General features: G+C 48.3%; 8 protein-coding genes across 8 annotated transcripts; 3 read left to right on the forward strand and 5 right to left on the reverse strand.

Moving 5' to 3' along the window:
- Positions 1-123: 123 nt before the first annotated feature.
- B0J16DRAFT_349131 (major facilitator superfamily domain-containing protein) lies at positions 124-2,479 on the reverse strand. The gene is made up of 5 exons (XM_046128848.1): positions 2,238-2,479; positions 2,071-2,174; positions 1,663-2,010; positions 1,116-1,614; positions 124-1,068 (listed from the first exon to the last, which is right to left on the reverse strand). Exons 1-5 carry the CDS (start codon positions 2,433-2,435, stop codon positions 616-618), a joined length of 1,602 nt encoding a protein of 533 aa, XP_045979102.1. The 5' UTR covers positions 2,436-2,479; the 3' UTR covers positions 124-615.
- Positions 2,480-3,996: 1,517 nt separating this feature from the next.
- On the forward strand, positions 3,997-5,064 carry B0J16DRAFT_349135 (uncharacterized protein). The gene is made up of 2 exons (XM_046128849.1): positions 3,997-4,785; positions 4,841-5,064. The coding sequence occupies exons 1-2, from the start codon at positions 4,158-4,160 to the stop codon at positions 4,897-4,899; spliced, it is 687 nt and encodes a 228-aa protein (XP_045979103.1). The 5' UTR covers positions 3,997-4,157; the 3' UTR covers positions 4,900-5,064.
- Positions 5,065-5,225: 161 nt separating this feature from the next.
- B0J16DRAFT_310277 (alkaline-phosphatase-like protein) lies at positions 5,226-8,382 on the reverse strand. The gene is made up of 2 exons (XM_046124953.1): positions 7,548-8,382; positions 5,226-7,491 (listed from the first exon to the last, which is right to left on the reverse strand). The coding sequence occupies exons 1-2, from the start codon at positions 8,023-8,025 to the stop codon at positions 5,339-5,341; spliced, it is 2,631 nt and encodes an 876-aa protein (XP_045979104.1). The 5' UTR covers positions 8,026-8,382; the 3' UTR covers positions 5,226-5,338.
- A 2,766-nt stretch (positions 8,383-11,148) lies between these two features.
- B0J16DRAFT_375553 (uncharacterized protein) lies at positions 11,149-12,194 on the forward strand. Its single transcript, XM_046130703.1, has 3 exons — positions 11,149-11,195; positions 11,252-11,671; positions 11,722-12,194. The coding sequence occupies exons 1-3, from the start codon at positions 11,166-11,168 to the stop codon at positions 12,169-12,171; spliced, it is 900 nt and encodes a 299-aa protein (XP_045979105.1). The 5' UTR covers positions 11,149-11,165; the 3' UTR covers positions 12,172-12,194.
- Positions 12,192-13,793, reverse strand: B0J16DRAFT_310280 (Alpha/Beta hydrolase protein). The gene is made up of 2 exons (XM_046124954.1): positions 13,234-13,793; positions 12,192-13,184 (listed from the first exon to the last, which is right to left on the reverse strand). Exons 1-2 carry the CDS (start codon positions 13,390-13,392, stop codon positions 12,318-12,320), a joined length of 1,026 nt encoding a protein of 341 aa, XP_045979106.1. The 5' UTR covers positions 13,393-13,793; the 3' UTR covers positions 12,192-12,317.
- B0J16DRAFT_185033 (OPT oligopeptide transporter protein-domain-containing protein) lies at positions 13,782-16,747 on the reverse strand. Its single transcript, XM_046122693.1, has 4 exons — positions 16,147-16,747; positions 15,582-16,096; positions 14,645-15,536; positions 13,782-14,597 (listed from the first exon to the last, which is right to left on the reverse strand). Exons 1-4 carry the CDS (start codon positions 16,367-16,369, stop codon positions 13,894-13,896), a joined length of 2,334 nt encoding a protein of 777 aa, XP_045979107.1. The 5' UTR covers positions 16,370-16,747; the 3' UTR covers positions 13,782-13,893.
- A 768-nt stretch (positions 16,748-17,515) lies between these two features.
- On the reverse strand, positions 17,516-20,307 carry B0J16DRAFT_292586 (uncharacterized protein). The gene is made up of 4 exons (XM_046124334.1): positions 19,382-20,307; positions 18,536-19,338; positions 18,141-18,484; positions 17,516-18,090 (listed from the first exon to the last, which is right to left on the reverse strand). The coding sequence occupies exons 1-4, from the start codon at positions 20,111-20,113 to the stop codon at positions 17,645-17,647; spliced, it is 2,325 nt and encodes a 774-aa protein (XP_045979108.1). The 5' UTR covers positions 20,114-20,307; the 3' UTR covers positions 17,516-17,644.
- Positions 20,308-20,691: 384 nt separating this feature from the next.
- B0J16DRAFT_185080 (uncharacterized protein) lies at positions 20,692-22,755 on the forward strand. The gene has a single exon (XM_046122694.1). The coding sequence runs from the start codon at positions 21,174-21,176 to the stop codon at positions 22,599-22,601; it is 1,428 nt and encodes a 475-aa protein (XP_045979109.1). The 5' UTR covers positions 20,692-21,173; the 3' UTR covers positions 22,602-22,755.
- Positions 22,756-22,862: the final 107 nt, after the last annotated feature.

The following is a 22,862-nucleotide window of genomic DNA, read 5'->3' on the forward strand; positions in this document are numbered from 1 at the left end:
TCTGGGCATTAAACGTCGATGCTTTTTAGTGAAATAAGATGATGTTTCAAGTAACATTCCGCGTCAAGGCGCCCAATCACCAATTAGCGCATAGACCCTGTATCAGCTCAGCTTCATGGGTTTGGGTTATGCCATAAACAATATGTCGCAATTATTTCTTTTTACTCATATAATACTGCTATTAATCCTCTAGCATTCTTTTCACACTATTGAAAATATTATTCCCAATACAAAACCTCTTCAAAAAGGGAGCCTGACGAGAATATGCTTGACGGAGCCGCCGTGAATAGCAAAAGCTTGGACCTTTATCCACCAGAGCTATGAAGTTTGACGTCTTCTAGCGCTACTAGAGCATGATCTCAGCGCCTGCAAGCACTTTAATCTTAACAAAAGAAGAATGTGAAACAGCTAGAAGCCGTTGTTCACCGAATCGGGAGTCAGATATAAATAGGGCTTCTTCGTCATGTCCGAGTCGTCGCTTATCGGACCAGAGATCGGATGCAACGAGGTGATCATTGTTTGCACGTATCCCCAGTCCTTGTCCTTGTCATAAATGAGGATCTCGTCAATGCTCCAGATTGATCACCCTGACTCAAGTCTTGTTTCGGTCAGGCGCTATGCCGAGCGAACTTCAACTGCTGTGGTCATACCATCCATCTCTCGCTCATCTACATCAGACGCATCCTCCCAGCCCTCACGTTCATCTTTAGGCAGCCTCACAAATGCAATGTCAAGAGCCAACCCCAGCAGCGCTAAACCAGCTGCAAAGTACAAGGCTGCTCTGAACCCTTTTACTTCATCGTCATTATTAGTGCCGACTTCTGTTTCAATCGTGCCTGCAAAGCCTTGACCCAAACTGTTCCCGTAAAGGTTAAGCGTTCCGATCAGACTGCTTGCTATACCTTGTTGTCGACGACTAACGCTGTTGCTGGCGATCACTTGTGCAGCGACGTAGACGAGATCTGGACAGAAGCCATACAGCACCATGGCTGGGAATAGTTGTGCCCAGAACGTTTGCTGAACTGGCATCGTTGCTAACAGAATGTTTCCGCCAAATGTGACCAGAACCTGAATTCCTGTTAGCATCGCCGTCTTTGAGCCTGTGGGTGACTTACCCCGATAGCCATTATCCATTGCGCAGCGACACGCGGAATAAGCCAAGCTGCAACAAACACAGCAAGAAGCGAACTCAGTCCAAACGGAATAAAATGAATGCCTGTTTGAGTGAGAGAAACCCCACGTAGAAGTTGCTGCCATGCCACAGAATACCAAAGCCCAATACCAAAAGCCATGTAGCTTAGCAACACAACAAAGATCAACGCAAGAAAGGTCGGAGCTTGGAAGATTGACAGCGGCATAATGGGTTCTTTGGCATAGCGCTTTTCCCAGACAAGGAACGCAGCGAACAGAAAGACTGAGAGGATGATCAAGGCGATTTCGTATGGAGTGTTCCAGCCAACTGATGGTGCTTGATTGCACACCACGTTGAAGAGCAGAAGACTGCCCAGTCCCATAACGATACCAGGAATATCGATGTGTCCGCCTTTGTCAACGGGAGTCTCTTTCGGCATGAGCCAAGCCAGCCAAGCAAGATTTACGGCAGAAACACCAGCACTACCAATCATCAGCCTTCACGCAACTTCTCCAGAAAGAAGAACTCACATGAGGATAAAAAGCCACATCCAATTAACACGATCCATGAAAACCCCCGTGATCAACGCCCCGATCATCCCACCCAAAGGCGGTGACGCAGCAAAAAAGCCAAGCACAACATTTCGTGACCGTCCAGGCGGGACCATAGTCGTGATAATGGACACAGCATTGGGCATAAACACGCCGCCGCCAACGCCTGTGAGTGCACGCATGGCGATGAATGAGTCGTATGTCTTGGTAAAAGCGTTGGTGAAGGAGAAGAGCGTGAAGATTGCACAGCCGAGAAGACTTAGTTGTTTGTGGCCGAATATGGCGCCAAGACGACCCGTTACCAGGACGAAGGCACCTTGTGTGAGTCTGGTAATATTAGTATCGTCATTAATATCGTGATTGTGGTGTTTTGTGGGTTTGGCTTACGGGTATGATGCTACCATCCAGTTGGCTTTTCCAGGGCCAGATTCACGGCCGAGGTCTTTGCTCAAGGCAAGGCCGCCAGCGATAGTAACTGCATTCGAGACAAACTGGGTTACCTGTCAGTATATAATCGACATTGGTCAAGACCTTTAGATGAAAGATTGACTGACCTGGACCATATTGGCACAGACCAACAAAGCAATGATCATTCGTCGGGAGGCTGGACTGGTCGTGAATGCTGGATCGGCCTCAAAGACGCGTCTTCCATTTTGACTGCTTTGGTGTTCGGAAACACGCTGACTTTGGTTCCTTTCCTCGAGGGCAATAAGCTCAAGAGGCGCTTCGAGGACTGTCTGAGTAGTTGCCATCTTCCACAATCTGTTTTGTCAGTAACTGTGCGGGGGAGATTAACGCTGTTGGTTGTTGTGGCATTTTATATGACGGTTGCCGACCGCTTAAATTGTTCGGTAGAATTATGTCAGCGCGGTTGGTGGTCTGATTTAACCTTATTGCTGATCTTCTACCTTATTGACAATGCAACCAACGTCAAACATACATCATCAATTGGCTGTTGGCAACATCTCATCCTAGCATAAGGTATTGGAGTAACCTCTGGTTTTCTCCTGATTAAATTCTAAGTGTCTTCGGACTGGCTTCTAATCTTCTTCTGCGCTAACTCTGGTATGCATCTCCTCTACTCATATAGCTTTCCGGATATAACTCGCGGACTAAGTAAGTTTCTATTGCTGGTTAACCGTAAGATACACCTCAAGTTATGTTAACCATAGAGCGCATGTTGGCTGCAAAAGTTGGTACCTCCGCTCTCATTCGGGAAGCACTTGACCATCATGTGACTTAACTCAAGCCAATTGATATCCAAAATGACAGACTAAATAAATTCCGCACTGGTTCTATATTGACTTGGTTTCTTATATTGACGGCCTGAAGACATCGGAGCTTTGTTGTGCATACCGACAAACTCGGGTCTGCTTACTGAGCTCCGACATGGTGCATGAATAAGGATCCGGGGTATGACGTAGGCACTTTATCTTTTGACCCCTTGTAAGACGTCGACATCAGTTAAATCCTTCAATGCCGCTTGCACTTCGGCACATGCAGAGAGCCCCATGATTGTGGATTTGATGGGGTAACGAACCGCAGGGTTTGAAAGAAGGGACCTCCCATGCTATAGAGATCGGAGAAATCAGTACCGTCACAGGAGATCGGCGCAGAACATCAAGGTTATGAGCTTTACAGAGAGCACGGTGGTTGTTTGTAGGGATCTAAGTCATTTCTCTGTTTGGTTTACCATTATGGCCGTGAATATGACATCTGGCAAATCAAATCCAAGTTCGAATCAAGATGTGATACGCGAATCTCACATTATTCCTCAGGCCCAGCACAAGGGTTTAAAATTGTGACCTTTTCGAGCTAGGGTTGAATGATAGAATATATAAGATGTGCTCGCCCCCCATGAACTTATTTCTTACAACCACCCGCATTAACCCCAAGCGCAGTTGATTCCATACCATGGCAGCTGATGCCATCACGAACCAACCCTATACAGAAACACAAACTCAATTTCTCATTCAAATATAGATCTCGGCATCACCGACGATCTTCAAGGCAGAAGTTGCTTAATCCAAAGATTCCATTGCTCTGAAAAATACCCCCAAAATCGTAAGCAAATTCTCGTAAGCGATGAGAAATCATTGAGGCTTGAATGCGGCACATGCGGCGCCGCAGATTATCGTACGGGCGGCATGTCGGGCGGAACCGTGTGGAGCGGAAATGCGGCGTCTGCGGCATTTAGAGTGCGGGATTCACTGCGGCATAAGCAGACCCGAAATCATGCCATGAGATGACATGAGGAATCCGTTCACACACGGCTTTGCCCGGGGTCTCAGATCAGTAAATAAGAATAAAATTTGCAACAACGATTTCCTTTTATATATAACCTTGGCTTGCCAGGTAGTGGGACGCATTTCTGACATTACCATCATACACACTTCTTCACTCCACACATCCTTCTTCTTATCGCTTATTCTTATCTAACTCTTATCGCTTATCGCTTCATCCTTATCGCAATCATGAAGATCCTCACCAAAGAAGAAGAAGAAGCCCATTACGCCGAAGTCCTCAAGGGTGGTATCATCGGTGGCACCCTTTTCACCGGTCTCGGCCTCGCAGGAGTCGCCGTCGCCTCAAGACGATATACCTCCTTCCGTGGCCTAACCCTCCCCTTCCGCGCCTTCTTGGTCACATCAACCGGCACATTCGGCGCCATCGTCAACGCAGAGCGATGGAGTATCGCCTACCAAATCGCCCAAGATCCCAAGCGCACCTATAAGGACCAAGCAGCGCGCACAGCAGATCTCATCCGTGAAAATGAATCCGCGTATGAGCGCTTCACTAGCTACGCCAAGCAGAACCGTTATCAGATTGTTTTCGCGTCCTGGTTGGCGTCCATGGGTATTGCGTTTGCTATTGTGAGCAGACAGCCTATGAACACTGCCAATAAGGTTGTTCAAGCTCGTGTTTATGCGCAGGGTTTGACGTTGGCTGTTTTGTTGGTGTCTGCTATTTTTGAGATGAGAGATCTCAAAAATGGTGATAGTCGATTCCAGACTGTCCGCATGGTGGATCCTAATGATCCTACCAAGATTATTGAGCAGAAGGTTCACAAGGAGGAGTATGAAGGTCAAGATCTCTGGAAGGGTAAGTCATCAATTTCAACGAAGGAAACGTGAATATTTGCTAACATACTTAATAGACATGGTCGCTGCTGAGGAGCGCAGACTTGCAGCCAAGAGACAGGCTTCTGGACATTAAATGAAAGTCTATTGACGGGTCGTTAATCATGTACAAAATTGCATTGGGCGGTATATCAGGTTGGCATTATAGAGACGGCGCAATGAGTTTTCTTTTGTTTGATACCGGAGATTATGGAATGGGTTGAGACGAAATATTGAAAAATGACAAGACAATTCTAATTCATCGTGCTCAATGGAAGTGATGTGTTTGTAAATGACATGCGACAATGGGCCAAAGACACATGTCATCACTCAACCACTGCGAGTCTTGGTTGAACAGAAGATAAATGCTTGAAGTGAACAGTACACAGCTTTTCATGACCCAACACGGGTGAGTGAGTGGCGAACACAGGCAGCTTCATTAGACAGGTCGCATCATCCTCACATTGGAAAGGCGCAGAGTATTGAGTTGAAACATTAAACATTCGCATTACATTAAACTATTCATCATTCTATATTTAGTTATCCTTATGCGAAGGATTGTACCCCCATAATCTCTTCCTCTCAGGTCCCCACCACTTAGCCACAGCATCCGCCTCGGCTGCCCAAGTAGACGCCTCCTCGCCAAACTTATTCTCAACAGCAATCTTAAGTTTCTCAAGCGTCCAGCCCTCTACAGCCTTACGCTCCAACGGATCCGTCTTGAGATCCGTTAAGCGATACTGCGTGGAGTCATCAAGCGGGATAACTATCCGCCAGGGCGCGTCGGCAGAGGTCATGGACAACATGCTTGCTCCGCCATTGATGATGCCGAAATTCCAGGCGCGACGGCCGTTGTGAATGGTCTTGTAGGGTCGGATAAGAGATTGGCCTTCGTAGTCATGGATGATGTCTGATGCGGCGTTTGTGTCCTTTTCGTTGAGGGACTTGGTGTTAATGAGAAGGTCGAGAATGGTGGGGAGGATGGAGATGGATGTTGCGTTGGCGTTGTATTGGACTCGGGGGATGTGTGGGTGACGGAATGTAATCGGGACGCGGAAGTTGCTAACATGGCCGTTCTCGTATGTTCCGGTCTTGGATTTTTGATCTTCCTTGAAAGCTTGTCCGTGGTCACCAACGAAGACGACGAGAGTTTCGTTGGTCATGCCGTACTCGTCGAAGGTCTGGAGAAGCTCACCGAGCCAGGCGTCTGTGAATCGAACGGCGTTGAGATAGCTATTAAACTCCTCGTGCCAATTCATCTTGCCGTCGGTGTTGAGGAAGTCTTGTTTTTTGAATGACTTGGGAACGCCCCATGGGTGGTGAGTCGTGCTGGTGAAATGAGAGAAGAACATGCGCTTGCCGTCGTCTTTGACCTGCTTGAGATAGTCCTTGATGTGACGCTTGAGTGTTGTCTCAGCGTAGCCGAAGTAGTTGATCTCCTCGAGATCGTCGTCGTCCTTCTTCTCCTCATCGAGACGCTCTCTTGTCATCTGATGCTCGAAGCCGATCTTCTTGTCGAATTTATCCTGACGGTCATAGCCGTCGGTGATGGACTGGAAGAAAGCGGGGTACCATTGCTGGTCAAGGAAGTCCTCGGAGGTCTTGTTCTCCTTGATCTTGTTAAAGAGGTTGAGAACCTGGGGAATACAAGGCTGGTAGCTGTCCGTCTCAGACTCCTCAAAGCCATCGACAGGCATTGACCAGGAACCACAGTGAATGGCAGCCATGCTCTTAAACGAAAGCGAAGACGTCGTGAAACCACCGACGACGTTGATACCACCGTATCCCTCCGCGGCAGTATCGTTCCACTGCGGGATATCCACGTGTTCGAAATCCGAGCCGTCCTTCTTCTTCCAGTTACCCGACTTGCCAGTCAGCTTCTCAGCGACAGGACTCAAGTGTGACAGCTTGGCGTTGACATCGTCCTCGTCCTCACCCTTGTGCGACTTCATGATGAGCTTGTGATAGTCGGAGCCCTGCTGCAGAGGGAAGAGTTCCTCGCGGTAGCTCTCCATCATGATTAGTGCCACGTGCTTGATCTTGACGTCGCCGCCTGACAGGGTGTCGCGTAGCGCATCGAGGATGTCGCTGTCGAGGTTGGAGATCTTCATTGGGTCTAGAACAGGGTTGTAGAAGGCGTCATCCGCGGTGGGTGCGACACAGCCGTTGCTGGTCTTTGGTTGTTCTTTCTCGGTAGTGTTGGGCTTGGACTCCTTCTGTGTCCATTTGTGGAAGCCGGAGGGAATGTCGGAGGGAAGCCATTCGGGTTTTGTTTCGCGATACTTGCGTGCCGCGTCGCCAAACTCACCGGGTGTCCAGCCTGGGAAGTGTCCCTTAGGCTCCTCCCACTTATCCTCGGTGATGAGAGCAGTCAAAGGCCAATTGCCACTGGCAGCATTGCAGACGTTGGAAGGCGACTTGAACATATCGAGCATCGCCAATGGGAGTGAGATGGACATCATGTTGTAAGGTGCGGCAGGTCGGAGAACCATGGTGAGGAAGAGGAAGGTGCCCACAACTGCGAAGATGACCAATGTTCGAGGCCTTGTTCGGGTCTCCTCGTGAGCCTCACTCTGGAGTAGTTGGGCGCCTTCTTTGGCATTTTCGACATCGTCGTATTCATTGTCGGATTCGTAAGGTGAGGTGGAGCGAGGAGATTGACGGGTTCTGTTTCGGATCGACTGCCAAGCTAAAACAATTGTTAGTAACCAGATCCAATTGAGGACCGTTGCAGTGATGACATACCATGCACAACAGGTGTTCCAACCGTTGTAATGAGCGATCCAACAGCTCTGTAAACAAACCACTTGGCAAACCAAGCCACAACAATAATGATAGCACCAGCCGCAAGAACGGAATTGATGCCACTCAACAGAATCTTCATACCCTTGGCATCACCAGCATAGCTCCTCGCCTCAGACCACTTGACCTCATTGCCCGTCGAGTAAAAGAAGCCCAGCTGCGACGCCGACGCGCCAAGCAGCACAAACGAGAAGATACATCCCAGCACACAAGCGCCGACAGAGAAGAGACCCTTTTGTTGTCGCAGAGCCAGACGCGATACGTATATAATGAAGAGATCGGGGATGAGCAGCGACGGGAGGAAGATGATGAATGCGACTGGTGAGATCGTCTTCGCGTGGATGGAAAGGTGGACAATTTTTGTGAAGACGAGAGAAACGAAGATGGTGGAGAAACAAAAGGGAACCAGTGTCGCAAACATGGTGAAGGCTACTCTCACGAGAGAGCTATACAAGAGACAGCGTCAAATTGGAAATGCCCTACAAAAACGAGAAAGCGGCCATAAGAATACTTTCCAATGTCTCCAGTAAAGAAAAAAGGCAGAGCAAGAGGCGAAGGAAAGAAAAAAAGGGTCGTGGGACCAGGGAGGAGGAATGAAGTTATTTAAAAAAGGATCTGATCTGTCTTGTCTTGATCCAACGGAGTAGTCTAGTACTCCGTATAATTATTATTATGGATGCCCCTAAACAACTTGCTTTTGCGCTAGGATGTATTTAAAAACAGTAACTGCTCGCGTGGCTCAGCCTAGAATTACTAGGTACAGCACAGCTACCCCCCGTAATGACGGACACTGTTATTAACTGTCCACCCCTCCTCTCCCGGCGCCTTCTACATTTGTAGGGCTAGAATGAAGTGGCTGTTTCAAGGCTCGTATTTTCTCTGTCTTCCGACTAACCGAACTGCCTTGGTCATTGAAATTGCCTGATTGGCTGGTCTTGGGGACAGCAGTGAAATTGCGTGGAGCGGCACAGCAGAGCCTTGTTAAGCTAAGGGATCCGAAGCCAGGTTTACTGTCGTGGTACGATGTAACGAGTAAGAAAAAAAGTCACGCGACCGTTGAAATGAAGCAATCCATCATTCATTTACTGTACTCTTGTGTACTCTCCTCGACTTGGGATGTGGAACAGAAGGCTCCGAAAAGATGGCGTTTTGAGGCGTTCAATAGTGTCGGTCTACCTGCATCACCCTGCGTCAAAGTTCAACACAAGACAGCAATCAGAGAACAAGATCAGCATAAGCATTGCCCATGGTAATAACCCTTCCAATTAACTTTTCAGACATGTAAATCTTTCAGCTCCTGCTTTTTTCTTCTTCCCCAGAAAAGAAATTGAGACTGTCCCCCTTTTGTGAACAGGGCTTGTCAGACTGGGCTGTCAAAGAAGCCGCTTAGCCGGACTCTTCAGCGGCCCCTGGTCTAAATGGGGTCCAACCATTCGATCCCTCCTAATCTTACGCTAGAACTGGGAAAGGAGACAGACGAGGCATTTCTCTTTTTGGTCTACGCTGCAAGAATTGCTACTGTAGGCAGCACGAGTTCCCAGCTTGCACTGCTTTTTTCTGCTGCTTCGCATTACCCCTGAGAATAGCGGTCGATCGATCTCTTGGCAAGCGGGGGGATTTGTCCGCTAAGGAATAACAACAGTGAATTAATGGTGATGCAAGGAGGCGCTTTGTTTTTCTTTGCTTTGAAGCACGGGATCTGTCAATCTATTGTTTGGGCAAGGCATGCGACACCATTGAGGCGCTTTGCTCTAGGTGGACTCGGGGCGATATTTGTCGTTTGCTTACTGCTGACAGGCAGGGATGACGCTGTCATGACCGAGTCCTATTTTCGCTTGGATCTCAAGACCCAGATCACCAAAACAATTCGCCGACAATGAACTTGTTGTTGCTGGCCAGCCATGGACAGTTATTCTAGACGCTGCAGCCTCAAACTCTACAGCGGCTAGTATCCATAGTTACCAGTAAAGTTTAACGCTCGAGCGCCACACAACATCTCCAGATAATTCGCACAAGAAGTATTGCAAGAAGTACTGGACATGCAGAAATCCTGTCATTACGAGATCTACTGCATGAGCAAAACTTGGCAGGCACAGCAGGGTAAGACAAGACAAAATTAGCCATACGAGAAGTAGGATTGAGCCGCTGTAGCCGAGAGTGGTTCCAGGCCTCTTTCGCCCCGCTGATCTGACAGTGAACACTGGACACTTCTAGGCCAGGCCAGACTAGACCCGGTTTGGCTTTTTCGGAACATCAATTATTCCTAATCTGGGCTTGGCGCACTGGAACTTGCACGATCTGGATTCAATCATGACTTGAATTATGCATGAATTAACAGACGATGCGCTGCCTGGATCTCTATCGCCAAATAGGAAAGGACCTTATGTGACAGTTGAAAAGCAAACGGTTTATTAGATAGTTGCCAAACCAACCCGCCACATCTAGCAACGAAGAACCAACCATCGTTGTATCTTCAGTACGTCATGCATTGATAGCAAACGCGGACCTTTCCTTTTTTACCCCAGATTCCAAGATCTGCGATGTAACAAGTACTCTTCGAGAGTAGTCTGGACGCAAATAGCCACCTGTGGCGTCGGTTCCCCGGCTACAACGGCCTAGTGGAAGGCTTCCTCCAAAGTTTCTGCACAAGAGGTCGGGACTCCGGGAGGCGTAATTGGTCGAGTCCAGCCGATCAATTGTAAGATGAACTGTGTTTGATATGGTGTGGGTTACCATATTCAGTGTAGTATTTTACTGATGAATGGGTCGAGCAGGTTGGGTTGTCACTTGTAAACTTACAGTACGTGGTGGCTTCACACCTTCAACGGCAGTCTTTACCGTTTGGAAAGACGGGAAGCAAATAGATTGTCTAGATGGGTCGTTGAGGCGTGTGAGTTACCCCGTTTGGAAGTTTAACGGCACGGTTTATGCATGTTGGAGATAGCGTTTGAGCCTGGCCCTTCTGGCGTTTCGGCCATTCCAGGCTGAGGTCGTTCAGCTCTTGATTGAACATCATAGATCCTAACATCTTGTGCTTGTGATATCGATAGTCGGCCAAGGGTTTGTGTCAGTTGATTAACATTTTGATAGCAGCTGAATGAGGGGCGAATAAAGTTGAGGTAACGATTCTGAGAAGTAACATCGGCCACCCCGCAATCGATCTGATTATCTCCGAGAGTTTGATTCTTTGCTATACCCGGGATCTCTAAAACTTCAGCTATCGAACTGGTGCAAACTGCAAGGTGTATGCTTAGGTGGGTGTGTGGAGTCAGTTCCAGTTTAGCAGTTGGGATTGGAGCTTTAGAGTAAGACCAAGAAAGGACATTATTACAATTGATCATCCTAGATAAAGAATAATTGCAGTGATGCGGTTGAGAACATCATGTGTTGAAGGCCTCACATCGTTATGGAGAAAGGTCTCGCAATGGAATATCTTATCTCAAAAGCCAAGAGTCGATATATCCGTATACCCGCTTTAAATCATGCGGAGTATTTTCATCTTCTGATCTCGCCATCGAATTAATCACTCTCGTCCTATAACAATATTTCACGCAATAGACGATGGCTATTGAGAAAGTCGCAGTCATTGGAGTAAGCATGCTACAATGAGCCAGTTTAAAGTACTGTAGTCATCTGACCAATCCTAGGGCTCTGGCCTTCTCGGCTCCAAAGTCGTCGACAGTCTTATCAACTCCGGCTTCCAAGTAACTGCCATCTCCAGAAACGAATCCACAGCAACATTCCCCGAGAATGTAACCGTCAAGCGTGTCGACATCACCTCCGTTGACTCAATCAAGGACGCAGTGACCGGCCAAGACGCTGTTGTCTCAACAGTAACCACCATGGCAGCCGGCGGTCAAAAGACGGTCATCGACGCAGTGATTGCCGCTAGAGTTCCTCGCTTCATTCCCTCTGAGTTTGGGATTCCTTCCCGTCAGAATAGAGACACCAAGATTGGAAAGCTTGTTGGTGCAAAGGTGGAGAATACTGATTATCTGATTGAACTTGCTCAGAAGCATGATTGGTTCTCGTGGACGGGTCTTTCACCCGGGCTGTTCCTTGACGCGGTATGTCACTCATTCCCTACAGCCTTTTTACGATGACTAAGTATGTATAGGGCCTCAAGAACCCCCTCAGTTTCATCGATATCAAGAGCCGCAAGTTCCGCCTCATAGACTCTGGCAACGAACCCTACTCCACAAGCTCCCTCTCCTTCATCGGCAAAGCCGTAGCCGCTATCCTCCAGAAACCTGAAGAGACTGCCAACAAGTATCTGAACATTGCCGGCGTCACCACAACCCAGAACGAGGTTCTAAAAACTGTAGAACAATGGACCGGAGATAAGTTCGAGGTGACGCACATCAGCAGCACAGAGTCAGAGAGGATCGGGGATGAGAAACTTGCCAAGGGAGACTATAGCGCTTTTGGTAACTATCTGGAGCAGTTCCTGTTTGCGGATGGGGCAGGGAATGGGCTCAAGGGTGATGAGAATGCTATCGGGTTGCTGGGACTTGAGGAGGAGAATTTGGAGGAAGTTGTTAAGGGTGTGTTGACTGATGTTAACTGATGAAGTCGATCTATGTACATGGGGGTTCAGTCTGTCATTTATTCCATGGCTTGTATTCTATCCATGCAGGCTACGGTCTTTCTGTTTCTGTTACAGTTACAGCTCACCACAACCATGTTTGTCCGCCCAGCCAGCGCGTCCCTTCTTTAGTTCTTGACCGAAGCCTCAAGAAACCGAATAACATTCCTCAAACTCTCAACATTAGCAACCCCATCCGCATCGTTACTCTCAACATCAATGTTTCCAACTCGAACGTCAAACCCATGCTCCGCGTCTTCAGGGAAGTCCTGCACCACATCAACGCCAGCATCCCGAAGCTTCTTCTCAGCGACAACACTGCAATCCACAGTAACAGCAGAGTCATTCTTGCCATGCAGCAGGTAGGTGCGTGGAAGCTCGGCGAGCTTTCCGAATGAAAGAGGATACAGTCGACGATGTTCTTCGGGAATGGCGTCTGGACCCTTGGTGGCGATTTCGCGGCTGAGACCGTCGATGCCGGTCATGTAGTCCGGGAACAGTGCATCGATGTGTAGAGCGGAAGCGACTGAGAACCGGGGGTCTTCCTCCGTTCTCTCGGGTGGGGGATACCCGGAGATCGCCTTTCGATCTTCATTTTTCTTCCTCTTGGGAAACTTGCCCAACACAGACGACGTATCAAAAGGCTCTCGATTCCAAATATTAGTTCCAGGCGTAATATATCGCGAGCCAGCAGCATTGATCATTCCGTAAATGAGAAGAAGTCCCTCTGGCTTCTCTTTCACAGCATTCGCGGTGGACAACGCAAGATACCCACCGGCACTGGAACCTGCTACCAAGACGGAATCGATACGACGGCCGATCACGTCACCAAGTGAAGAGCGCACCCAGTTGTATGCATCTACGGTGTCATCTAGCGATGCATGGGCTGTGGATTCGGGGACGAGACGATAGTCTGGCGTGACGAAGATCCATTTGCGAGCGACTGCTGCGTTGACGAGCCAATGTGGCATAAAGCTGTATCTATCACCGACAATCTGAACACAATCAGCAATATTCTCTAGTTTTTTGAACATGATAGCGTACCAAAAACCCGCCATGGATGTGCATGAGAACAATGTTCGGAAGACCACCGGTCTCCTCAGGATAAACGACATCCAGAAGGACGTCGCCATCAGGCCCTGACTTGTAAGGAATGGTCTTGGAAGTGTAGCCCTTGAGGCCTGAAAATGGTGAAGATGACATTTTGAAGTAGGCCGTGTTGATCTGGGAGTTGACTTAGGAATATCACTCAGTGATACAAATAACGGGCGGATTTATCGGGATCGCCATGACAAGTCGGGGTAAGCTCGGTTTTGACTCCCCGCACTGCAACATCGTGAACTTACGTCATTCAACCCCGCGTATCATCACATTTTGATGACTGTTACTTATATAATGAGTGTTACAGTGATGAGGACTTGTCATAGTCTCCGTCTCACTCCGTGTGTTGCGCGGTGAGATGTTGTGATGGTATTGTAATGCGCTTACGTCGAATTGACTCAGTCATCATTGGGCTTGTTAGTGAGAAGTCGGCCCCTAAGCTGCTTCGCCGTGTTTGTTGGGTAGTCGACATATTCACACTACATGAGGATCGGTATTAAAGCATATCAATAATGAGTCTCTTCTTTTGCTACTCAAAGTAACCTAACTCTACTCCATGCCGATCTCCAGTTCTTGCTGTGACATAACCCCCATCTGTAGCATCTAGCCCTGCGCATTGTATTTACAGTAGTCATAGTTATTAACCTTATTACCCGCCCATTCAGGGAACGCAACAGCCTTTCCAGACCCTCCAAAGACGGCAAACGTGGCAATGAAGACCATAACCTGCGTACCACCATCCAGTGCCGCAGAGATAAGATAGTTCCACTTGACAAACCACTGAGGTCTATACCGTCGAAGGTAGAACTGTCCAAAGCCACCAAGGATGTAGTAGCTTGTAAGCGAAGCGTTAAGGCCGACGAAAAGCTCGCCGAGGTACCAAAGGATGATGGATGTGTTGAGATAAGACCAAACTCGCATGCGGGGGAAGAAACGATGGGCGATGTAGAAGGGCAGAGGAGCCAGGAAGCCGATAAAAAAGGCAATGGTCACCCATTGGTAGCGCGCGCCGATGGAAAACATCTTAGGTGCGATGGACCAGGCGATGGCGAGGGTGTTGAATTGTTGGATCTGAGCACCGGACCAAATGTTGGTTCCTTCAGCGGACTTGAGGATTGGTGCTTGGTTGTCGATGATGCTGATCATCATCACGTAGTTGAGAAGAGCACCGAGGATGCAACCGATGACTTGCGTAGTGAAGGTGGCTTTGGGTGATAGCTTGTTCTGCTGGGCAAGCTTCAAGTCTCGAAGAAGCAGGAAACCTTGACTGAGGGCGTTGTAGGTATACGATGTGAAGTACATGTTTGCTGCGCACAGTTAGTATCAGTCATAAGGGTATGGTCAAGTGCCTTACCAAGAGGACGTCCGGGAAACATATATCCAGCCAACATCTGGAAGATTGGCTGCAAGTTAAACCCGAATCCAGTAATAGCATATTGCGCTCCAAAGAAGATCAAGAAAATGACCAAGAAGATAACAGCCATGATAAAACCCCACCATGGAAGCGTCGACTTCATCACATAGAGGCAAGTCATTCCAACTATAAAGCTAGCCGCGAAGACGAGAAAGTACCAGCTGTTAGGGACTTCATCATAGTCAAGCATAAGTTTGTAGTGAGGGTCGATGGTGGGGTCATCGCGAAGCTTGGTCTTTTCTTCTTCGGTGCGAGAGCCGGTTTGGCGCCAGAAGAAGTATGTTTGGGGACGGAACGCTTTTTTGAGTGTGGAGAGAGTGATCCAGGACCAGCCGAGGCTGACTTCGGCATAATTCCAGAGGAGCATGTGGACTAGTGTCGCTGTCAGACCAGCGTTGGATGTGATGAGGTAGTTGACATAAGTAGCCGTAAGATAAGGAAGACCAGCTTCATCGATAGCCTTGTTGTTGACTGTGAAGTCGGGGTTCATGATAGCAGTCTCATTGTATTCAACGTAGTTCGTTGGTGTGGACTTTCCATCGTAAAGAAGCTGCGCCATGAAAGGAAAGTCTTGGGCCCTCCAGATGTTGCCGTAGTATAGAGCCATGGAGAGGATGATACCACCGAGGTAGCCGATGAAACTGTTGACTAGTGTCTGGAGTGGCATCCAGAGGGGTGAGCCGAAACCGGCGATGTAGTTCCAGTCGAAGCAGATGCTCAAGAATCCCATTCCTTCGTTACCTTGTGAGCCACCGAAAAGGTTCGTGAAGACGGGGTTGTGGCGGTCGACGAGGCAGAAGACGGAGACAGCGGAGAGGAGAGGGAAGATGTACTGTAATTGTTAGCATAATTTGTTGGGGCTTCAAGGCGAACATACCTCAGGGAACCACTCCCAGAAAAAGATTCCAACAAACACGATCCAAAAGACCTGGAATCTCTTTCGAGTCTCTGACTTAGGCTTATGCAAAGTCTCCATAACAGTTGTAATGGGCAAATTCGCAGGATAAAGCATCTTGGTAGGATACAACAGCACATTCCTCATCATACCAGCAATACCATACCCGATAAGCTGAGACGAAAGGGTGATGAAGATACCAGCGGCTTGGTTAGGATAACCACCATACCAAAGCTTCTGAACAGATAGTGCTTCTGTCGACAGTGCTGATACTGATGCAGCTGATGCCATGAGGACAGCTGCTGTGTGTTCCTTTCTGTTCCATGGGTGAGGGTTCAGAAGACGACCGATGTAGCCCTTTCGAGGGATGATGTGCGACAAGCCGGTACCGAGTGTTTCGGCGAGAACGGTAAGGAACATAACTGAGACGTAGACGACTTGAGGTTTGAAGTACATGATCTCTTGGAGAACACCTCCAAAGGCGGACAGTCCGATGCCTATACCAGTCAGTACCTTCACTCTACATGGCACCGGAACAGTGACCTACCAACGATGAACATTCGAATTGTCCATGGGTTCATATCAGGATCATCATCGACGTGAATGACATTTGTAACGATATCCTCCGCAGTCTCAAGAGGCCTAGTAGGCTCTGACTTGAGGATCTCGACGTCGGCGTAGTCCTTTCCATCGTGAGGGTGAATCTTCTTATCGGCCGAGATAGTATCTGCCTCCGCAGAGGTTTGGGGTGCTATATCTGTCTTCTCCATGATTAATGAGACTGGAACAACAAATGGAATGATGTTGCCTGATCGGATTCTTCATGGTCGCTGAACACAGACATTTTGTACTTTACCAGATGCTTCTGAGATAACGAGAAGTGGCCAATTGAGGATATCCCGGAGTTTCGGCACGCTGTCAATCTGGATAGAACGGCAATAAACTGACACTCGAACGATCTACAAAAGAACCAATATCCCAAAAGTCCCTGAACCTTGACTTTGTTCCCGGCGCTATTCGCGAGGTGGGATAGGAAGATCCCGAGGTTCAGATATCGACTTCTCCAATGTAACACACGACCCCAAGAGTGGCGCGCGATAAACACTACGTAATTTCGTATTCTTCCTCGGATCCCGGCTTAAGATGCTTACTTACTTGCCTAACCATCACTAGCTCTCCTTCCATTTCCAGTGACGTTTTCAAATTGGGGTAATGGATAACCATCAATTGAAAGGGAGTGACATGCTCCACCGGGAACTAAAGGTTTCCCCACGTCTAATTGGAGATGCAGTCTCGGGACATCGGCACTTGGACAATGCGACCTGCCAAGAGTGGTTAGGATACTCCGAGGAGATTCAGATAAGAGATCAATTCCACCTCATTCATTGCGTGGCCGACTTAGCCGGATAGAAGTGTTGGTTCGATATGGTCTTTTGATGAAGGTTGCACTTTTGTGTTCAATTGATTGCTAACGACTGACCAAAGAACGATCCGTTTCTGTTGTGCTGATTCTAAGCGAGGTGGCTTGTCTAACCCCAGATTATGACGGTGATGAGATGGGAATACGCCTTGGATCACACGTTGCTTGTAACCGCCACGACGGTGTTGCAATTTTGGTGGACCCATGCTGTTGGAACTTCTGTTGACATAACTGCCGGTGTTCCGACTTCGACCAACAATGCTACGTTGAATGTCACGCAGTTGATTTCCCATTGTGGTTATCCTGGTACAAAACGTTGAAACTATCATCTCACGGCGGCCGACTTGGGGACTTTTTTTTTTTTTTTCAGATGAATGATGGTCAACACCTTCAAGTCTCTAGGTTCGTCATCGGGAAATATCGTCGATAAGGTCCAAAGCAATAGTTACACGAGATCTTGGGTATACAGTAATTGAAGTAATCTTTTCATGTATACATTGTGTCTTCTATTGTCGATGTGTCGTGATAACCTTCTCTTTGATACAGTGATATTACAAAATGATACAGAGATCTCCAACATACCTTATCTCTTATCTCAATCCCACACAATCCATACAAAAGTCCCTCAACTATAATGCTCCCCTTCAATCGGCCTATCAACATCCATCTCTTCTGTCCCAAACCCAAGATGTCCAACCTGGCTGTCATCACTCTTGCCCGTCGACAACCTCCCCCACTTCACCTTTCCCTTCGCCACATCCTCCAACTCTTCCACCTCAGCATCCCCAATCAGTCTAGTGCTCATGCTATCATACTCAGTGGGAACAAGGCTGAGTTTTGAAGTGGCGCGGCTCAGTGTTTTGAGTTTTTTGGAGGGGTAGTGGCAAGCGGCTGAGATAACGGCTGAGTTGCCTCCTGATATGACGGTTATGCCGGGTAGTCTGATGTTTGCTAGGAATACGGGCGTTATGGCGACGCAGACGGATATAGTGAAGGCGATCAAGATGGCCTTTGAAGAGAATTGGAGACCGACCGTTACACTTTTTGGATAGGGAAAATGCGGTGAATAGGCTGTATCCGTCAGAACCGATTTCCACACAGGGCTCAGAGTCGACACTTACCTTCGTAGTTGCTTACATAGATACAATTAGAGTAAAGCCAGTGCAGAGTGATACTAACTATCATCAACGGTATAGAGAATCTATACGGCAGCTGCAGTCGATATGTAGAGTTCTGACTTCCCCTCGGCTCAGTAACCCGCAATGCTCGAAACTCGACACTATACTTAGACCACTCGAATTCAGCTAACATGCGCGTGAAAAGGCCATTGTACGCGAGATAGCATATTGATAGGATGAGTTGCGGCGTGTTGGCTACCATGGTGAGTGGGAGTAGTGAAAGGTCGTTTAGATTGGCGTCGTTGACGTCTTGGTTGGAAGGGGAATGGCTAAAGCGCGCCTCGCTCCTGTTCATCTAGTTAGTGTTCATTCTTATCAAAAGGGTGGATTGGACGCACAAGCTTTGTTCTCGGAGAGAAATACCCATCATGACTCCTCCGACAGTAAGAGAACTTCCAATGAGAAGCGATGATAAAATCCAGATATTCCGAGGCACCGCCTTTCCGAACTTGCGCGAGGATGGATACCACTGTCGAGGACCCTGTAACCCTTTATATGCCTGTGTTGAATCGCCAAGTCCAAGCTGTGTCTTGGCAGGTAGCTTCTTGAGGTCTTCCAAGCTTAGCGTGCACATGCCTCTGGTCTCCTCATCCGGCCTACTAATGAATGAAGCAATCGCATCACCGGGCGTCATGAGAGGATTCTCATTGCCCCATACCCTAAGTTTGAGAACCAGGAAGCATAGAATGCATTTGAGGCCACACATGATGCATACGATGAGTAAAAGACTGTTAGCAATACTCAAGCGACATGGTGCCTCGTACTTTTCAGACCAGCAGTGATCAACCTGCATGATTCTGTACTCGGGTTTGTACAGCTTGTAATCCATAACGAGTAGACCAGACACAGGATCGAGGACGTTGGAGGCTTGCAGCATATTCCATGCTCCGGCTTTCCACCTATATCTCTCACCGCCGTAGTCATAGTCGACTTCGTAGCTCCCAGTGATAGGACCATTAAGCGCTCCATAACTTCGACCGCTGCGCATGTATCCGTCTACTGCCCAGAGAGGGTTGATGATGTCTGTGTCGTTCATGCCCGTGGTGTTCATGTAGACTTGGTTCAGTTTCCATCCCTTTGTTGTGTTGCGCCATTCATCTTCGTAGTTGTACATGACCATGATCAAGTGTCGCCAATGTGTCTTTCTAGTCAGTACAATGTTACTAGCGCGACGAGGGACATACCAAAGACTTTTCCGGGTCGTTGTATCGCTTCATACACTCCTGGAAACTGATCTTTTGCCAGTTCCCATGGGTGTCATTAGTCGCAATAGACTCATTAATGGGCTTCAATCTAGACGGATCCTCACTTTCGTCCATCAACCAGCGCTCGTTACTAGACTGCTCGATAAGAGCCCCCGAGATAGACGGCCGCCCCTGCCAACTTGCAGAAGCAAGACTCTCAGCGCCCAACAGCACAGTAAACCCATTCGTACCTTTCGATTCAAGGACACAACCGTTGAAGACGAGATGCAGCGGGACCGAGCTAAGCGAAAAGAGAGACCAGAACAAGATCTTTCTCCAACCGATGAAACGAACGTTCTTGAGCGATTGAACACCAATCTCGAGCCAATGACCCGCTTTGTGCGCAGCATCAACTTCCTTCCTCGTAGGCGCCACAAGACTCTGCATGAAGAAGTTACTCGACGCCAAGACTCCAGTACCAATAATATTAATGACCAAATGAATCCATAGGTTAGCTCTCGCTGAAACATCGCAGTTCCCTTTGTAGAGGATACTCTGACCCAGAGCATCACCACTACCATAATTCTCCGAGGTGGTAATGGTGTTATCGTCGGAATCCTTCTCTAGCGCGAACAGCGACACGAAGAGCATGACGACTAGGAAAGTCGTGAGCGTCGCGACGAGGCCTGTTAGCCAGAGGGCTGTGCGCTTCCATCCCGAGTACTGCGCCATGATGCGCGCCGACGCGGTAAGTGGTGCGATGGAGGGACGGAGAAGCCGGATAGAGTCAGCCCTACCAATCAATCAACGCGTGGGTCCGGCGCGAAAAGGCACAGTTCCAATCAACGCGTTAAAGCATGAGTTGGTCGTCGGGGAACTGTCAAAATTACAAACACAAAAGAAATGGAGCGGAATCCTCGGTGATCAGACCGTTCCATCAGGACACGACTTGTTATCTCTTCCCTCTCGTTATTTTTAAAATACATTACGCGATCCTGCATGAAAGGCTGCGCCGTAGGATCACATCCTGTAAAGGTCAACCAGTGACATTGCGAGGAATGGCGTTAATCATTTTATTCAAGTTTCACCAGTGGGGGCTAGACAGAAAGAGCTCACCAGTTTATCAGGTATAGTTAGGGACAGGCTGTTGGTGCTTATTGTCAGCTTTGCTAGGCTTGGTGAAATGACGGTGAAATGACAAGGATCCTGCAGCGAGATTTGAGTGATGGAGTTAAGATGTTCCGCTGAGGTCAGAAAAAAAGAAAGTTCAGCTTATCGGGAATATTTCATATGTTTCACGGCAGGCAAGAGATAATTTATCGCTTGCTTTTTCTGTGGTTGAGTGAGTTGAGGCCGGTTCAAGAACAAGTTTACTTGTGACAGGGGTCATGCATGGTTCCAGGCTAGACCAACCCAAAACTACACTACAGTGGCATCCTTCCCGATAAGGTACCTACCTACCCTATGCTTTGAAGGCTGAGATGTTCTGCAGGTTATGAAGGCACTGACATATGTCCACTGGCGAGGGAAGGGAGATAAATAGCAGTGGAGTATTTAACAAGGTACTTGAGCATGCTTTAACAACACTTTTCGGAATGAGGAATGGCTGTCACGAATGGCATAAATTGCTGGACGTACAGTTTATTTTTCGTGCATCACTTCCAGAAATTATGGTTATGATTTTATAGTTGACACAATGCACCTGACTTGTAACGGAACAACGGGAAAATCATGTCTCACTCTGATCACAATGTCATCAAATTAAGCTTATTCACCATCTTATCTCACCGCAATGTCTCTTCTCTCCCTCTCAACAGAGCTTCTCGAACAAGTATGCCAGGAATTCTGCCTGCACTGCCAAAAGGCCCCCTCTTACACAATGTGGTACTTTAACATCTTAGACCCCTACACGCCTCCCCAAACACGGGCTCTCATCGCCCTTCGCCGAACATGCAAAGTCCTAGCGCACACAGCGCAGTCGCACTTGTACCACCGCCCGCTAGGACCGCGTTTCTTTCGCTTCGTGCAGATCCTCGAGGCGAACCCGAAGCTAGGCAATTTAGTCCGACATCTCTCCGTGGTCCAAGTCTTGTTGCCGCCATGGCACAAATACTCTCAGCAGGAGAATTTTCTGGGATACCTGCCGTCGTTTCTGCAGAGGTGTGATCATATGAAGGGTACTCAGCTGTACGAGGATGCACGGAAGTCCGGGTTCAATCCTATGCCCAAGTCGTTGGTTGAACGGCTTGATCTTCCAACGCTGACCACGTTTGATGATGAGAGGCAGGCGTTGCTGGTCACGTCTGGATTATCTCTTATGCCTAATCTGGTAAAACTTGAGATTTGTCTTGGGAATTGGTGGTCGTTTCGATGGTGTCGACCTGATTCTCTGCCGTGTTTACGGGAGCTTGTTATCTTGCAAGGGAACGTGCAGGAGCCACCAGACGGTGGCGCCATTCGTGGATTGTTGACAGCAGCTCCGGCGTTGGAAAGGCTCGAGCTGACTCAAATCATCCACGAACACCATGAGGGTAATACACCCTATCTCAGCCACGCAAACGTCAAAGAGGTCATCTTCAACGCATGCACTCTTTCGTCACACAACCTCCGCTTACTCGTGGATGGGTTCCCGAACCTACAAACCCTGCACGTTGGCTGGGAACTCATGATGATGTGGTCAGGCATCGAAGAAAGACATTCCTTTGGACGCGTCATGACTGACATAGTCCTTCAGAGGAAAGATACTTTGAGACATTTGTCACTCGACTTATCGAACTTCGACTTATTGAACCCCGACTTATCGGACCTCGGCGGCTGGCAAGATAAAAAGCTTCAAGATCTTTCTAGAATGGCCGTCCTTGAAACAATCCACATTGACGCCTCAGTGTTGATGGATGAGTCTGACGAGGGATCTAACGATCAGAAAATTCATGATATCCTGCCGCCCAGCATTAAAGAATTTGGACTCATGGGTCAGGCTGATAAGCCTCTGTACCAAGAGGTTTTGCATCTGATCACTACGAGACGCCAACATCTACAAAAGGTAATAGTCGCGCGTTGGGATCTGCAAAAAGAAGAATGGTCCCATTGGGTCGATGTCTTTGCCTCGGCTTGTTTGGAGACGAACATAGAGTTTTCGACGCAGGAGCCGCCCGATTGGTATGCACTTACCAATTCATGCTCTCAATGGCCAGATGATGGAAAGTTCAAGGAGCCGTGAACCAATGGAAGACGTGCCGAGGATGGAGGAATGATGATGAAACGATGTTGATCTGCAGCACGACCGGTCTGTTGGAAAACGTTTCAGCTGAAGGGCCGAGCATAGCCTCATCGCGGACCAACTTGTCATTCGGGTAGTTAGTGGCTCAGCTAGGCCAAGTTTTCAGCACCGTCTTTTTTCAGCTTGCGGGGTCGGGACTTGGCAGCAGCCAGCAAGCTGGGACAGCCCGGTGTCGATGCTAAGAATATGGCGTTGTGATAT

Source organism: Fusarium flagelliforme (assembly GCF_020744385.1).
Source record: "Fusarium flagelliforme strain FIESC 12 MPI-CAGE-AA-0113 chromosome Unknown B0J16scaffold_7, whole genome shotgun sequence".
In the NCBI taxonomy this organism is placed as follows: domain Eukaryota; kingdom Fungi; phylum Ascomycota; class Sordariomycetes; order Hypocreales; family Nectriaceae; genus Fusarium; species Fusarium flagelliforme.

What these genes read in the sequence shown, in the direction of transcription:
- B0J16DRAFT_349131 (XM_046128848.1), bottom strand. Translation starts at nt 2,435, where the DNA reads ATGGCAACTACTCAGACAGTCCTCGAAGCGCCTCTTGAGCTTATTGCC. An exon ending in TCTGTGCCAATATGGTCCAG is followed by an intron (nt 2,175 to 2,237) that starts GTCAGTCAATCT and finishes CAGGTAACCCAG; the next exon opens with TTTGTCTCGAATGCAGTTAC. An exon ending in ATGTGGCTTTTTATCCTCAT is followed by an intron (nt 1,615 to 1,662) that starts GTGAGTTCTTCT and finishes GATGATTGGTAG; the next exon opens with TGCTGGTGTTTCTGCCGTAA.
- B0J16DRAFT_349135 (XM_046128849.1), top strand. Translation starts at nt 4,158, where the DNA reads ATGAAGATCCTCACCAAAGAAGAAGAAGAAGCCCATTACGCCGAAGTC. An exon ending in AGGTCAAGATCTCTGGAAGG is followed by an intron (nt 4,786 to 4,840) that starts GTAAGTCATCAA and finishes CATACTTAATAG; the next exon opens with ACATGGTCGCTGCTGAGGAG.
- B0J16DRAFT_310277 (XM_046124953.1), bottom strand. Translation starts at nt 8,025, where the DNA reads ATGTTTGCGACACTGGTTCCCTTTTGTTTCTCCACCATCTTCGTTTCT. An exon ending in TGGAACACCTGTTGTGCATG is followed by an intron (nt 7,492 to 7,547) that starts GTATGTCATCAC and finishes CAATTGTTTTAG; the next exon opens with CTTGGCAGTCGATCCGAAAC.
- B0J16DRAFT_375553 (XM_046130703.1), top strand. Translation starts at nt 11,166, where the DNA reads ATGGCTATTGAGAAAGTCGCAGTCATTGGA. An exon ending in AGAAAGTCGCAGTCATTGGA is followed by an intron (nt 11,196 to 11,251) that starts GTAAGCATGCTA and finishes GACCAATCCTAG; the next exon opens with GGCTCTGGCCTTCTCGGCTC. An exon ending in CCGGGCTGTTCCTTGACGCG is followed by an intron (nt 11,672 to 11,721) that starts GTATGTCACTCA and finishes AAGTATGTATAG; the next exon opens with GGCCTCAAGAACCCCCTCAG.
- B0J16DRAFT_310280 (XM_046124954.1), bottom strand. Translation starts at nt 13,392, where the DNA reads ATGTCATCTTCACCATTTTCAGGCCTCAAGGGCTACACTTCCAAGACC. An exon ending in ACATCCATGGCGGGTTTTTG is followed by an intron (nt 13,185 to 13,233) that starts GTACGCTATCAT and finishes GATTGTGTTCAG; the next exon opens with ATTGTCGGTGATAGATACAG.
- B0J16DRAFT_185033 (XM_046122693.1), bottom strand. Translation starts at nt 16,369, where the DNA reads ATGGAGAAGACAGATATAGCACCCCAAACCTCTGCGGAGGCAGATACT. An exon ending in TCTGGGAGTGGTTCCCTGAG is followed by an intron (nt 15,537 to 15,581) that starts GTATGTTCGCCT and finishes TAACAATTACAG; the next exon opens with TACATCTTCCCTCTCCTCTC. An exon ending in GTTTCCCGGACGTCCTCTTG is followed by an intron (nt 14,598 to 14,644) that starts GTAAGGCACTTG and finishes AACTGTGCGCAG; the next exon opens with CAAACATGTACTTCACATCG.
- B0J16DRAFT_292586 (XM_046124334.1), bottom strand. Translation starts at nt 20,113, where the DNA reads ATGGCGCAGTACTCGGGATGGAAGCGCACAGCCCTCTGGCTAACAGGC. An exon ending in ACGACCCGGAAAAGTCTTTG is followed by an intron (nt 19,339 to 19,381) that starts GTATGTCCCTCG and finishes CTGACTAGAAAG; the next exon opens with ACACATTGGCGACACTTGAT. An exon ending in CTATGTAAGCAACTACGAAG is followed by an intron (nt 18,091 to 18,140) that starts GTAAGTGTCGAC and finishes TGACGGATACAG; the next exon opens with CCTATTCACCGCATTTTCCC.
- B0J16DRAFT_185080 (XM_046122694.1), top strand. Translation starts at nt 21,174, where the DNA reads ATGTCTCTTCTCTCCCTCTCAACAGAGCTTCTCGAACAAGTATGCCAG.